The sequence below is a fragment of the Schizosaccharomyces cryophilus genome (assembly GCF_000004155.1).
Source record: "Schizosaccharomyces cryophilus OY26 unplaced genomic scaffold supercont4.4, whole genome shotgun sequence".
Lineage (NCBI taxonomy): Eukaryota > Fungi > Ascomycota > Schizosaccharomycetes > Schizosaccharomycetales > Schizosaccharomycetaceae > Schizosaccharomyces > Schizosaccharomyces cryophilus.
Window position 1 is genome coordinate 736,468 of NW_013185627.1, and position 14,397 is coordinate 750,864.

At 37.5% G+C, this 14,397-nt stretch overlaps 5 protein-coding genes across 5 annotated transcripts in view; 2 read left to right on the forward strand and 3 right to left on the reverse strand.

The window, feature by feature from the left end:
* SPOG_02537 (nucleoporin Nup60) overlaps positions 1–1,886 on the reverse strand; it is a gene marked incomplete at its 5' end in the record, with an annotated part of 2,862 nt that extends 976 nt beyond the window's left edge. The window contains one exon of the mRNA XM_013168479.1: positions 257–1,886. Coding sequence (XP_013023933.1) covers positions 257–1,886 — 1,630 coding nt within the window. The remainder of the gene's footprint in view (positions 1–256) is intronic.
* Positions 1,887–2,295: 409 nt separating this feature from the next.
* Positions 2,296–6,656, forward strand: SPOG_02538 (TRAPP complex subunit Trs130). Its single transcript, XM_013168480.1, has 5 exons — positions 2,296–2,428; positions 2,477–2,703; positions 2,751–4,409; positions 4,448–4,873; positions 4,924–6,656. Exons 1-5 carry the CDS (start codon positions 2,401–2,403, stop codon positions 5,995–5,997), a joined length of 3,414 nt encoding a protein of 1,137 aa, XP_013023934.1. The 5' UTR covers positions 2,296–2,400; the 3' UTR covers positions 5,998–6,656.
* Positions 5,913–6,361, reverse strand: SPOG_02539 (40S ribosomal protein S28). Its single transcript, XM_013168481.1, has 2 exons — positions 6,282–6,361; positions 5,913–6,232 (listed from the first exon to the last, which is right to left on the reverse strand). The coding sequence occupies exons 1-2, from the start codon at positions 6,347–6,349 to the stop codon at positions 6,094–6,096; spliced, it is 207 nt and encodes a 68-aa protein (XP_013023935.1). The 5' UTR covers positions 6,350–6,361; the 3' UTR covers positions 5,913–6,093.
* A 983-nt stretch (positions 6,657–7,639) lies between the features above and the next one.
* Positions 7,640–11,730, reverse strand: SPOG_02540 (MutS protein). The gene is made up of 2 exons (XM_013168482.1): positions 11,072–11,730; positions 7,640–11,022 (listed from the first exon to the last, which is right to left on the reverse strand). The coding sequence occupies exons 1-2, from the start codon at positions 11,261–11,263 to the stop codon at positions 7,816–7,818; spliced, it is 3,399 nt and encodes a 1,132-aa protein (XP_013023936.1). The 5' UTR covers positions 11,264–11,730; the 3' UTR covers positions 7,640–7,815.
* SPOG_02541 (RNA polymerase I upstream activation factor complex subunit Spp27) lies at positions 11,317–13,873 on the forward strand. The gene is made up of 4 exons (XM_013168483.1): positions 11,317–12,234; positions 12,302–12,516; positions 12,639–12,788; positions 12,840–13,873. The coding sequence occupies exons 1-4, from the start codon at positions 12,042–12,044 to the stop codon at positions 13,014–13,016; spliced, it is 735 nt and encodes a 244-aa protein (XP_013023937.1). The 5' UTR covers positions 11,317–12,041; the 3' UTR covers positions 13,017–13,873.
* The last annotated feature ends 524 nt before the right edge of the window (positions 13,874–14,397 follow it).

The following is a 14,397-nucleotide window of genomic DNA, read 5'->3' on the forward strand; positions in this document are numbered from 1 at the left end:
GGCTCTTTATTGGTTTGATTTTCTCCAGCATTGCCAAAGGTAAAAACAGGTGTCTCTTTCGGCTTCTCATCCACTTTTGGGGATGAAGCAAAGGAAAATGGTTTAGGTTCTTTAGTGGTTTGAGAAACATCCGCCTCGTTGCCAGCCGCTGAAACAGCGGAGCTAATAGGTGGAATTGAGGAAATGCCTGGCTTTCCATCTTTCTTTTGCTCAAGTGAAGAAACATCAGTAAACGCTGAATGATTCGTTAAGGAACCAAAAGAAAATCCTGGAGTTTCAACAGCTTTAGGTGTTTCTGTCGAAGCTGTAAAAGGCTTAGGCTTTGAAAGGTTTGCAAAAGAAAACCCCGAAAATGACTGTTTTTCCGAGGTGGTTTCCGGTTTTTGAATAGAAGAAACGTTCGTTTTCTCTTCTTTAGGTTCTTCTTTCAATTCCTCCATATCAACATCAATTGCTTCGTTTTTGTCAGCAGCTGGAGTAGGCTTTTCTTCTTTCACGTTTTCAAAAGGCTTTGTTGACTGGGGTGAAAAGCTAGTAGATGAACTAGTAGCTGGAGCAGTGAATTTAAAAAGTGGAGTGGCTTTTGCAGTGCCAGTGTCGGTTTTCTGAGAAGCTGGTTCTGTTTCTTTTTTTGTTTCAGAAAGAGAGGGTTCTTTCAAGAATTGAGGAGTAAAGTCAGGTTTGTATGTCTGTAAATTTGACGATTTTTCAAGAGTCTCGACAGCTGGTGTTTCCTGTTTCTCTTCAATTGTCTTCAATGGACGAACTTCGTCCTTCGAAAGCGTATGACGACGACGGGAAGTAGTAACGCTAGGTCTCGCATAGGGACTAATGTAAGAAGTTTTGGCAGTACTTGCGGAGTTTTCTGCTGATGGACTGGTACTTAGTTTTTCCTTACTTTCCAGAATACTCATTAAGTTTGCAGCCGTACGACTGGGCGTTTTCTGTTGAGGCGTGCTTTGTGCAGGAGGAAAAGGTGAAGAAGCGGGGACAGTGCTGAAAGAATCCTCATTCGCAGTAAAGCTTCCATTAAAAGACTCGTGCTTACTACGCTTTGGAGCAAAGTCAGGAGTAGTAGAAGAAATCAAAGAAGTTAATTTCGAAGTACCGACAGGAGTAGTGGAATGACGCTTGCGTTGTAACTTCTTGCGGAAAGGGGTAGAAATTGTAGGTCCATAGTAACTTGTTTTCTGAGCTGATAGTAGCGAATTTCCTGACGTATTAGGAGATTTTGAATTCTCGAGAATGGGAGAGAATGTTGAACGGAAGGCAGACCATTGCCTAGGAGAATTAGGGCTAGCATGAAAGGAGCTTGCGGTTTGGATACGAGACTCACTCGAAACAGCACGATGAGGATTGACATATTTGGGAGTGCTGAATTGCTGAGAAGGGATGGAGGGAGAAGGATGTGTTGTCGAAGCAGGAGAATTATCTTTAGATAAAAGACTCAACACTCCTTCTCTTTCAACCTCGTTCAAAGGCTGTTTTCCCTTGTTTGAAAAAAATGTAGCCAAAAGTTGGTTTGGTGATTCTTGACTTGAAGCTGGAGGCAATAAGCTGCCATGAGGGACGATACTAGGAGTCTTTGGAGAGTCGACAGCACGAGGCTGCTTTTGAAATGACGGTTCTTCTGACTTTATTTCTTCGCTGCTATCAGTAATTAAGCTTTGATCTTCGTCTTCGGACTCTTCAGAAGGTATCTTACTCAGGAAGGCAATTGTCTTTTTCCAAGAAGAAGGCGTAAGCCAATCTTTTGCGCGCTGTAAAATCGATTTCGAAGGTGTCTGTGGTGACTTCAATGGCGAAGATTCCGTAATTCTATCATAAGGCTTGTTCTTACGCGTTGACTTATCCTTTCGATTTGTTCGAACGGGACCTGAAGACATTTTCACGGTTCCTATTCAGTCCAATATTATTTAGATACTTTTATTACAGTTCAACAATGGTTGTTTCCTTCTTTTTTATTTCTGTCCTGCTTGGTGGTAGAATCAACGAAAGTAACCCAAAAAAACGTAGTTGAAAATTAGTGTAACTCCGTGCAGTACTGTCTAGTGCGCAAACAAACAGTATCCTACAAATTTATTTTTCTCTATTTTATTGAGTTCAATTCAACCGTAATACTATCATCTCTTACAAGCCTGCATGAATGTAAATGTGAGCAAATCCAGTTTATTTTTTCGCACAAGTTTGGAATGTTTACCTTCCACGCTTGATATAACTATGAATGCCTTTCACCCCAAAAATTGCTATAATGTTTTTTTTAACAATGCGGTAAAGATTTTAATGCAGCGTAGCATCCAACTGGTATAACCTTTCTCGCTCACTTTGGCTGTCAACAAATAATAAGAAACGCCATTGAGGAAATAAAAAGGAGTGCTTTCCTGTTTTTTATCTTGGCTAATGGTTAAGACAAAGCCTTCTATTCAGTGTAAGTCAAGATTCAATGAAAGGACGCGTTTACTTACCGAAATTTAAGACTATGATCCATTTGGCGTGTGGTCTTCAATAGCAACCGACGTAAAAAGTAAAACTCCTTTACGAAATCTACAATGGGTTGAATCATTTCAATATAGAAAACATTTTATCACGAGCTTGGAGCTTGAATTTGTTCCATGGGTGGAACATTACACTTCTCTTGATAATTCTAAAGATGCAACATTGCTAAACACTCCGCTTGTAAATATGCTGATTTTGCCAGAAGAGGTATTGTTTCGATTTCAATGGTCATATTCTTATTAACGTTCAATTAGGATTCGGAAACATACAAAGTGCAGCATCGTCCTATAGCACTTGAGTGGTCTAAAAAAGTCTCTCAGAATGACTCTCAATCCTGGATGATAGCTCTAGTAGCGCGAGGCCAACCCGTTAAGCGATCATCTGGTTCACTGGGCAGGACACATTCAAGGACGAGCTCCTATTTCATAGTAAAGTCCACGATCGAACGCCTTAGAAATGACTTTAACACATCTAACACAAATCGATGTGTCAGGCTAGATTATGTCCGATTTGGAACTCCTGATGCGGAATGCTGGAATACATTTTTAGGTTGCTTACAGAAGGGAGTTTTGGAGGCCTTGGACTATCGGTTTCTTCAACTTTCCGAACAAGCAAAGTTTATAAACTTACAAGACACGTCTATTTTTTCTGATTTTTTAGTTTACTTCTTACAGAAGGAACGACTAGGAGCTAGTTACTTGGAGTTGTCTTTGTACAATGAATCTCTTGAGCAATTTAGTGAGATGTTCGAAACTTTTAATGAAGTTTTGAGGATTGCAAATGGAAAAAAGGATTTGGTTTTGAAATATTTGGGTGAAGGATCAGATGTGGCACCGGCTCCCTCAGATTTAAATGCTAAAGCTTTGCTTTTAGATACGACTTACATAAACCTCCATCTATTATTGGAATCTGAAAAGTTCTCTTTATTCCATATAGGGTTCTACTTATTCTCAAAGCTGATTCAGTTGACTTTACAGATAAAAGACTACGATAAATCGTATTCGCTACTTCAGCAATCATTTCATTTTTTAAATTATCCTGTTTTTGATCAATTTATTCAAGAAAATACCCTTTTGCTGATACGGTTTAAATATGACTGCTGCAATCTTTTGAAGAGTCTCATAAGTCAAAACGCAAAAGATAATGAGGTTAAGGTACCCGCTTGTAATGCAAGGATAGCTTTATTTAGTCGCTCTATCCTTCTTAAGATGGCTTATTTGAAAAAACTATTTCCTAAAGACACACTACTACTTTGGCATGAAGAAGGTACTCTACAAAAGTTGGAACATGTCGGTGATATACAGGAAGAATTTCGAGATATAGAGGAAATTTCTACATTGCAATCCTTTTTACTAGAGTATTTGAGGCTTTCTGAAGAGGCCTTGATTATCTTTCAAGAGAGGAAAAACCTCTTATCCTTCAATAATACTGCATCTGAAGCAGCTGTGGCACTTTATATGCTTCAAGATTTTGAAAAAGCATATGAAATGTTAAAAATCTCGAACCTACCCCTTTTCTGGAAAAGCGACGTCTTTAAAGAGAAATGGATTCAATTTTATCTCGGTGTACTAATAAAGGTTAGTAAAGCTCACGAGGTTATTGAATTTTTAGTCAGCCTGCTCAAAAAATACAAAAATCCTGATTGCTTTAAAGCAGCTGGTCGAATTGTTGACGATATTCCTCAAACTTATGATCTAATATTAGATGATTACTTTTGTGTTGATATATCGAACCTGGCTAATATATCCGAGGATTGCACCCTAGAGCTTCATGCTAAAATTACTTCTTCCATTTTTGATTTGGATATGTTAGAAACTGTGAACTGTACTTTGGTTTCTGATTCCCGGCCTTTCAAGTTACAATTTGGTTTAAGAAGCATACAGAACGATTCAGATGCTGTTTTGTGTTGTAACGTATGAGTTGAATTATATATTATGTACTAACAATTTAGGATATTTTTCCCGGAAATTACTTCGTAAGTGAATTAAGCATAAAACCAAAAGGAATACCCTTGTTATTTAAAAAGACAACATTCGACTCCCAACAAGGAATAAGGGTTTGTCAACCATCCTTAAGAGGGCGGCATCTTTCCATAGTTCAAGCATCTCTACCTCAGCGTTATGTGAATGATCAACTTCACACTACTTTTCGGATATGCTTTGGGGAAAATTTCGAGGAAAATCAAAAAGTCGGTTTTTCTTTTGAAACTAACAACAAAAAAGAGAGCAATAAATTAAGTCGATACTTCCTTGATGAATGTTCTGATTGCTCGTTGTCTATACATGACGAGGTCGCTTATTTGGAAAATATCAAGCGTCTAGGGAAGGCTATTTTGCACGTTCAAATGTCAAGAAATGATGGTGATGAAAGTAATGATGTACGTGCAAATCTATTGTTTTCATTTCTATTTCTAACCTAAAGTTGCAGTCTAAGATTAGGCTAACTTATAAAACTCAAGATGGTGAGGTTATTAACTTATATCTTCCGGTAATGATAAAGGAAATCAATTTTGCAGAGCTTTCCTGTGAGCTTGACGAGAATGAACAAGATTCTCAGACACTTTTTCTTCGACTCTTGCCCAAGGAGCCAATTTTATTTTTCGGATGGAGAATAAAAACTACAAACCTGGATAGTCAAGAAACCAGTTGTTATGAGATACCTTATAAGTTACCAATTTTGGATACAATGGATTGTTTCAAAACGATTCCATCAAAGGGTTGGAGGCGGATGCAACATACCGTCACTGTAGATTGTTTACGAATTACTGACCTTCTTTTCGAATATATATACAATGAATGTGGACGATTCTTAAGCCGGATGAACGTAAACGTTATAACAAATTGGATTGAGTCGATTTGTCGTAAAGCTGATTTTACCAAAGTTCCGTCGAATGGCCAAATTTCATTGCCTGAATTTCATAATATGGTTGAAACTAAACAAACAAAGGTTTTAATAAAAAATGATGGGCTTTTCTTGGAAAAATTCTCTGGTCTGTTAGAGTATCTGAAAGTTTTTTTGACGATAAAGGACGTTCTGTCAACACTACAAGTATCGGACAGAAATAGAGAAACACAATGTTTCGTAACGCCGATGAACAGCTTGCATACGCTAGGACCTATCACAGTAAAAAATAAAAAGGATGTACCCCAAATCGACTGTGTTTGGAAACTACCGACAAGCATATTTTTGAATGTCCCTACTGAAATTGGCCTCGAGTTTACGGTAACCCATGTGCCGAGTAATAAAAATGTAAAAGATGAGAAACACTGTTTTGAACTATTGTACGAAGTCTCAGCTTATACAAATTATATTCTCTTTGCAGGTCCTATACGGAAAAAGGTCTCTTTAATTGATGTGGGTGCTACACTACAAGAAACATTTACAGTCATCTTCCTAACAGCAGGAAGAGTTTTGCTACCAGAGGTACATGTTCATTCAAAGGATGATAATATTTTGACAGTGAAAAATCCAAAGTACGCTGTGGTTGGTCGTTCTCCTTAGAACCATCCCGACCATGATTATGTACTTTGAAATAAAATCAAATAAACATTGGCGATCTAGAACCGCAAAACAATATCCCGTGTGTTTTCAAATTTTTTAACGTAAGCGTCTAGCTTCACGTTCAGATTCTAACAAGACAAGGATGTCGTCTTCGCGAACAGGACCCTTAACGTTACGAATAATGGAACGAGAAGTGTCATCCATGAATTCGACACGGACTTGGGTGACACCACCACTATACAAACGTTAGACATTTATTGATGAGAATTTCACAACCAACTTACCGAGATCCGGTACGTCCAAGGACTTTAATAACTTTAGCCAATTTGACTGGGACCTTTGAGGAATCCATGTTTGTTGAAAACTACGCGTTCAGTGTAGAAGTTTTGATATGAATAGAAATAACAGTCACGAAACTAAATAGAGATATTGGTATATGTCGTTATGGGGGTTACCGATAATTCTTAAGCTTCGTTAATAAACTAATATTCGACGTAGAAAAGGCTGGTCTTATTCTATTAATTTGTCATTTCGATTAAGTTATTTATCAACCTTTACTAATTCAATACTTAAAAGATGAAGAATTTAATAGACTTTAAAGAATGCTTCGTTGAATGAGTGTGTTTTTTTTATCGTATTCATGTGCGGTAATATCCCAAAGGCATAACAAAGTAACTGAATGGTTTTTTATTTTCCTCATGAATCTCATGAGTTGATGATTAATAAGAACAATCATATTTGAATCAACTGTAAGTTTACTCATCCATCTATTGCATATTTGCGGGTCTTGATTATACAGTAAACAATATAAAAGTACTACGAAATGAAAAAATGGAAACAACAGTTATATACTAAAGAAAATATATCTGAATCAATTAAAAGTACAAATTTCCTAAAAAGAAAATGGGTTAAAAGCTTTTGATTGTAGAGAAGTTTGCATAAACTCTGATCTTTACTTTCTTTCTGTTTCGTTAAATGATATTGGAACTCCAATATGGTCTTAATTTCGTTCTATTCTCGTAATCTCTTCATAGCTAAGCTTCATGCTATATTTATGTTTAATTCATATCTAGAAAAAAACTAACAATTTTGTATGACATTTTGCAAGTTTTCCCAGTTTACCTTCTACAATCGCATGATCATATTAACGAGAAAATGTTACCTAAATATCATAGAAATGAAAAGCAACAGCTTGTCACTCCAGTAAACAAATTCCAGTAAGAATAGTTGAAAGCCTATTTAAGGATATATTCTATACATTTATAATATTAAACCAATATTTATTGAAAGGTAAATCTGTCTTGAATGAATCATAGCTTTATCACCTCGCATATTCTTAGGTATAGCACTATGTATGGCAAATCTGGACTGACATAATTTCTTCACAGCAATGTGGATGCAAGAAAGTATCGTAAAAAAGATTTACTATAAGTTCATAATAACATAAATTAAATCTCTGTGTACGATTTGAGCAAAGTAAAACGAATATCATCCCCAAGTTTGATACTAAACACTTATTACTTATTTTCGAGACATCACTTCGTGGAATAAAACTTTCTGGTCAACAGATTTTAAGCATCAATAAAGGTAACCCCTATTTTACAAATTCCTACGGTATAAGCTTCAAGATTAATATAAAAAAAACAAATACTATTATTCATTAAATATCTTAAAAACCAGGTAAAAAAGAATGTAAGTACTTTCATCCAACTTTTGATTTGGCCAGCAAACCAATAAATACAATCTTCTCCCTACACCTAATATATTCATAAATGTAAATTTATAGCAGTAGCTTATAAAATCATAGAATGCTACTTTTTAATCGCCTCCTGCTATACAGTCGAGCATCAAAGGAAGGTTTGCCATCGTCGGTGGCTCCTTTCCTTCACTAATACGCATTAATTGAAAGAAATCACTAGCCAAAGCGATGTCATCTGTTGCTTTATGGAAGCTTTTTGTCGTTGCTTCCATATCTTCAGCCTTTTGTTCTGCTGCATCGATTACCGACTCCGGCAATCCAGCCATATTGGCAACATTCATACCATAAGACTTAGGACAAATACCATCCTCTAGCTTATAGAGGAACGTAACACGTCGATGCTCCTCATCGACAGCTGCAGCCATCTGCATCAGTCGTACTTGTTGATATTTAATAAAGTCTATACAAAGACTTTGATAATGTGTCGAGAAAAATCCAAGACAACCGAGGTTTGATACTAAATGATGCAAAACAGCATATGCTATTGCATGTCCATCATGGGTACTAGTACCACGTCCAAGTTCATCTAAAATAACCAGACTCTTTGGTCCTGTTTCATCGATAATTTTCTTGGTTTCTGACAACTCCACCATAAAGGTACTTCTAGCGGACATTATATCGTCATTAGCACCTAAGCGTGTATGAATACTATCCATGGGAGTCAATTTTGCAAATTTCGCAGGTACCCAACAACCAAGCTGAGCCATGATAACCGCTATGCATACTTGACGAAGTAGGGTGGATTTGCCAGCCATATTAGGACCAGTCAAAACTACCATGTTCGCTGAATCACCTCCCAGTATAACATCATTTGGTACAAACATAGCAGCAGCTGTAGCATTAATGCAAGGATGTCTTAACTCTTCAAATACTAACTCACCTTCATCACCCTCAATAATCTCTGGACGACAATAAGGTTCACCCAACGCAGCAGCAGCCTGAGAAAGGCTGAAAAAGCAATCTATACAAGCCGTACATTTGATTAATCCTAGCCATTTTTCATAATTACTGTCGAATCTTGTGTAAAATTTGTCTTGCATTCGCGACATTATCGACAAATGGATTTCTTCAGCTTCAAGCAACTTCCTAATTCTTTTCCTCAAATCATCATTATAATAGCGATTCGCCTTTTTTGTACCCGACATCTTACACCAATTTACTGGCACTTTTACATCAGAAGGTACCTCTATTTGATACACTTCTTTACCGACATGTTTGAATGTAAGAGAGGAGCAATTCAGCTGCTTTTTATACTGCCCCAAAAGCTCATGTAAGTCAGAAATCAACTCAGTTTGGTATTTTTGAGACTGATCATATTCGGCTTCAAAACCAGGTTCTGGAACGAATACGCCCTCTTCCGATGCTTTTCGCCAATTAAAAGCACGTGTCCAAGACTGAAGTTCGTCTTGCATATTAGGAGCGCTGTCTATCAACTGGGCTAATAAAGTGCCCTTAGCAATGTCCTGGAATTCAGTCTGAAGTTGCTGAAACGTTAACGAGATTTTTTGAAATCCCTCCAATACACGAACAAAATCACTTGGCTTGCTTCTTCCAGCATGGACTCGTGATATGAGTCGCTCAAGGTCAGGAAGCTTATGCATGAATCCCCATATAGTATCTCTAATGGAAGGATTATCTGCAATTAATTCGATCACATCTAACCTAGCATTAATAGCAACAGGCGATCTTAAAGGATGGCATAACCATGTATGGAATAATCGCTTTCCAAAAGGTGTTACACAACGGCATAAAAGATTGAACAACGTGCCTTTATCACCACCGTCAAACGAGTTAGAAAAAACTTCCAGATTTTTCAAGGTTTGACCATTCATAAGAAGAGAAGTAGAATGTTGGGATGTATCATATTCCATGAAATTACCCATGGAGCACATATCTTTATCTAGTTTAAGTTGACGCAAATACCAAACTAAAGCACCAAACGCACTAGAAGCGAGTTCTTTCGTTTCTAGGACCCTTGAAAGTACTTTCGGAGCTCCTTCTAATCCATTTTCAAAATAGTGGGAAGAAATGATCTCTCGAATAACTCTATCTTTATCCCAAAATTCAGTAGATGGTTTAATAAAGTTCCAAATCGCTGCTGAAGAAACACAGTATTTTATGACTTTCATTGATTTCTGAGATACTTCAGACTTTTCTAAGATAAGCTCCCTTGGACGCGTTTGTGTTAACAAAGTATCAAGTTTCGTTCTATGAATATCGTCCGTAAATTCGCAAAGATGGAATCCACCAGTAGAAGTATCAATGAAACAAATGCCAAATGACGGCTCATCATTATCGGATCGAATATATTCTTTGATTGCCATACAAAAAGTTGAAAGATCGGACGTAAGCATAGCTTCATCGACTAGAGTACCGCTAGTAAGGACTTGAGTTAAACCCCGTTGTACAACCTTTTCTTCTTTTTGTGTTCGTTGTCGATCCTTCATTTCTTTACCCAAAGCAGTCTCGAGCTGATCAACACGAGCAATACGATAGCCTTTGGCAACGAACTGAGAAGCCCAATAGTCAAAACTAGCTTCTGGAATGCCAACCATCTTCATGTTAACACGGTCCGTTAATTTTAGAGAAAATATTTGATGACCAACTGCAGCATCATTTTCATATAATTCATAAAACTTTCCCTTTTGAAAAAAAACCACAGTATCCATAAGATTCTTCTTAATTTCCCAGTATTGTTTCTCAAATGGTTTGAAGGATGACCAAGCCGAAGGAGGAATATAGAGTGTTCGAGGATCATAATTGGGATCTCCGGGACGATTTTTATCAGCATCACGAACGTCCAAAAGCCATTCATAGCGCTCCAAATTATCTTTCTTGAAAGCTTCCATGCGCAATCTTCGTTTCTCATCTCTATTCATAACGCCGCCTGCCGCTGCCTTGGAGGGGGAAACCGATCTAGGAGAAGGTAGATCCGCAGAGGCTAAGTTTGACCCCAGGCGATAATTTTCATACATCGATTTCGAGGAACGTGATGTACTCACCGGTTTCGGAGCTACCAATGGTGGGTTTTGGACGTCGGTATCCACATCTTCTTCGTTGTCCTCATCCATAAGATCATCTTCAGGGATTTCTTCTTTACTTGGTATAGACTCATCAGAAGAGATATCATTTTCCTGTTTTGGCTCTACATATTCATCATAATCATCATCATCATCAAGGACGATTTTTTTGCGGCGATTGACTCTCGATACTCTCGCATCTGCCAATGCTGTATCCTCGTCATCACTTTCTTGGTACGAAACAGACTAAAACATTAGAAAAAAACACTGGAAGCATTAAATTAAAGCTACATACCTTTCTGGAACGCCTTCCCCTATTCTGCGGAGTAGACTTTTTTTTCTGGATCCTCATGTGCTGAGGACGAAGATAATAAGGGATGTTTAGAAGGTAGAAACTGTGGGTCCGACTGTAATGAAGAATTAAGTTCAAAGTTTTGTGATTTATTTTTGGTAGGGGAATCCAAGGAAACGTCAGAGTCGTTGTCATGTGGAGAAGAATGGACAGCAGTATCCGTATGTTCTGAAGTTCGAGGTAATTTTCCGTTCAAATACTTAGGACTATTTCCGTCCTCATACGAATCCAAAGGTCTCTTAGGCGAGGATCGCTGGATACCGCTTGACAATGGAGATGAGAAGGGATCGCTAGATGGATGAGGCGAAAGAGTGTTATGAAGAGAATCTTCAGGAACACGAACAGGTAATTCGTTCTCTTGACTCTGCAATGGCTTACGTTTAGCGTCGCTGTTACCGCCAGCAGCTGACGACGCGGAAGACTTTTGCAAAGGGGTAGAGGAAGACTGAGGCTCTTTCTTAGGAGTCGGAATTCTCGAGAAAAACCCAAAAAGAGTCTTTTGTTTTGATTTTATTGCCTCATTTTGCTCATTTGGTTGTGATTTTCCCACTCTTCCCTTGCTCATGATTCTAGGGTCAGAAGATGGTTTTGGGCAAGTTGTTTACACCGACCGCGACACAATCTAATAAACAAAAACGCGCTCAGAATATATCCCAAGAACATATATACATGTTTTTACAATGAAATCTTGAAAATCTAACAAATTTATTTATATATATTTTCGGCGCGTTTTCCATTATTCTTAGGATATTCTTATGTCGACATCAATATTATATGAAGTCAATTTTCGTGAGAATCCGTATTCTCTAGGATAGCGGCCTTGAAGTACTACTACCACCACCACTTACTACACTATACCTTGACCAACTTATAATAAGGTTATAGTAACACTGTAATATATAGTAATAGAAGGATGGACCAATATAGGAACGATATAAAGGATATTCTTGGTACAGTAAATCGTCAAACTGTATCAGCTAAACAAGTTCGACAATTACTGGAAGAAAAAAAGAAGGTTGATTTAAGCTCGAACAAAAAAGACTTAAATGCATTAATTTTGCAATGTTTTGATGAAACAGCAAGCCCTCAAGGCGGCGACGGCGCAGGTAAGCAAAAAAAAGTTAAAATAAAGCTTTGTTTCAAAAAAATGTTGCTGACAACTGGATTTTCTAGAAACGAAACCTGCCAAGAAATCTCGTGGCTCCAAGAGCACCGAGGAAGGTGGTGCCGAAGGCGGTAAGCCAGCCAAGAAGACTAGAAAACGTAAAGGTGCTGAGGAAGGCGAAGAAGGTCAGAAGAAGAAGCGCAATGTGGATCCTGCCAATAACCCTTTGAACAAGCCCATGCAATTGGACCCCAAACTTGCCGAGTTTCTTGGTGTTGAACAGGTAAGTAGGTTTATTATCGGCAGGTGTCTCTGTTTTTTATTGAGGCTGAAGGAGGAATAAATAAGTTTCTTCGAACGGCGTTTCCTGCCGCCTGACTGTAAGGATCTTTACTAACTTAACAGATGTCTCGTCCTCAAACCGTCAAAAAACTTTGGGAGTACATTAAAGCCAACAATCTCCAGGACCCCAATGACAAGCGTACCATTTTGTGTGACGATAAGATGAAGCATGTCTTTGCTGTAGACAGTCTTCACATGTTCACTATGAACAAGGTAAGACACAAACGATTTAGTTACCATTTCTGTATTTGCTAATGAGTTTAGTACTTGACCTCGTTAATGACCAAGATTCCTGACGACAAACTACCTAAGCAACCTTCTCCAGCAGAGGCTGCAGGTGAAAAGGCCGAAGAAACTGAAAAGACTGAACACACTGAACAGCCCAAGGAAGAAAGCAAGCCTGAAGCTTCCCCTGAGGAGGAAGAAGAAAAGGACGAGTAAAAAGATGTAAGGGTGATTTCATTCTTCTTTTGTAGTTTTACTGTTTATTCCTTTGTCAGATATTCTGGCAAATAGGACTTTTGGTAAATCGCAACTCAAAAGTCATTATATTTTGATTGTTTGAATTCAAAAGGCCTTCAACCGCAAGACCCGTATTTCTTTTGTTTTTGTATCATACTCTGAGATGCTTCTTTTTATGCCTTAATAAAATCGCTATTTCTATGAATATATGAGACCTTTTAGTCTTGAACACGCTTTGACTTATTTAAGCTTTATTTTTTTGTCAACATACTTGTATGCGTTTTGAATCTTCAATAATTGAATGCTGTTTCAGCAAATTCTTCATTATGAATTTCAAGTGATACGTGAATACTCTCTTTGCTCTTCATTGCCAGGTCGATCTATTTTAGTTTTATAGGCAGTTGCAGATTCTGGAGGACGTTTGATTTGTTTCTATTAATAAAGCAAACTGGGTACTTTCATAGTAAAATGCATAGAGATACGTTCTTACTAGTTGTTGACTATTGATTTTCCTAATTCGCTGCCGCCTTACTTATTTCGTATCGAATAAAGCGATGGAGACGATTACCTAGCTTAAAACTTGGTGAGATCCTTTGCCTTTAGAAGTATACCGTTTATTCCAAATTTTTAATTTATTTACGTTTTAGAGTTTTTGGTTAGGAGCAATTTGACTTTATGCTGTATGTTTGTATAAACATTTGATCACTATGTGAGACGCTTTTCGAAGGGGTTTTCAGCAACCATATGTCTTTAAAACAATTTTTACGTAGATAATCTTTCATTAATTAGATATGTTATGTTCGCCAAGTTTGAGGATTTCTAAATTTACTAAAACCAACGGCATCATTGCTCACTGGATAGGACATGGAGACATTCTTGCATAATTTGCAGTATATCTTCTTCTATTAAACATTTACGAATAATTTAGATTTGTTCTTCAAGAGAACGAAACCCAGAGGTGAGATACACACGGCGCAGATATATTCTCATTCCCTACATAGATGACTCGGGGGAGACAACGCATAATTTACGGCTCAGTAAATTCATATTATTCTCTACTTTCTTCTTGGTACTAAAAGTTGGGGCGAGATGACAACTTTTTATAATAAGGATTGTCAGGCTGAATGGAACTTTTCCCTTGGACTTTGAGAGCAACCCCTAAGTATTTTACCGGTATAGTGTAACATTTTGAGACTGTAACCGAACTGAAATTCATAACTTCTTTTCGATTGACGTGTAAGTTTGTCTCTTGCTACTTGAAATTTTTAGAACAGAAGGACTTTAAGATTTCATGTAATTACAGATTAATAAAAGAATAATGAATGTAAACCATAAATAGTCAAATTACCAACTTTTCAAT

Excerpts from the sequence above, each read along its gene's own strand:
- SPOG_02538 (XM_013168480.1), top strand. The coding sequence starts at position 2,401 with ATGGTTAAGACAAAGCCTTCTATTCAGT. Across the intron at positions 2,429-2,476 it reads GACAAAGCCTTCTATTCAGT|ACTATGATCCATTTGGCGTG; the intron begins GTAAGTCAAGAT and ends CCGAAATTTAAG. Across the intron at positions 2,704-2,750 it reads TGCTGATTTTGCCAGAAGAG|GATTCGGAAACATACAAAGT; the intron begins GTATTGTTTCGA and ends ACGTTCAATTAG.
- SPOG_02541 (XM_013168483.1), top strand. The coding sequence starts at position 12,042 with ATGGACCAATATAGGAACGATATAAAGGATATTCTTGGTACAGTAAAT. Across the intron at positions 12,517-12,638 it reads AGTTTCTTGGTGTTGAACAG|ATGTCTCGTCCTCAAACCGT; the intron begins GTAAGTAGGTTT and ends CTAACTTAACAG. Across the intron at positions 12,789-12,839 it reads ACATGTTCACTATGAACAAG|TACTTGACCTCGTTAATGAC; the intron begins GTAAGACACAAA and ends TAATGAGTTTAG.
- SPOG_02539 (XM_013168481.1), bottom strand. The coding sequence starts at position 6,349 with ATGGATTCCTCAAAGGTCCCAGTCAAATTGGCTAAAGTTATTAAAGTC. Across the intron at positions 6,233-6,281 it reads CTTGGACGTACCGGATCTCG|TGGTGGTGTCACCCAAGTCC; the intron begins GTAAGTTGGTTG and ends ACGTTTGTATAG.
- SPOG_02540 (XM_013168482.1), bottom strand. The coding sequence starts at position 11,263 with ATGACAACGACTCTGACGTTTCCTTGGATTCCCCTACCAAAAATAAAT. Across the intron at positions 11,023-11,071 it reads GGGGAAGGCGTTCCAGAAAG|TCTGTTTCGTACCAAGAAAG; the intron begins GTATGTAGCTTT and ends CTAATGTTTTAG.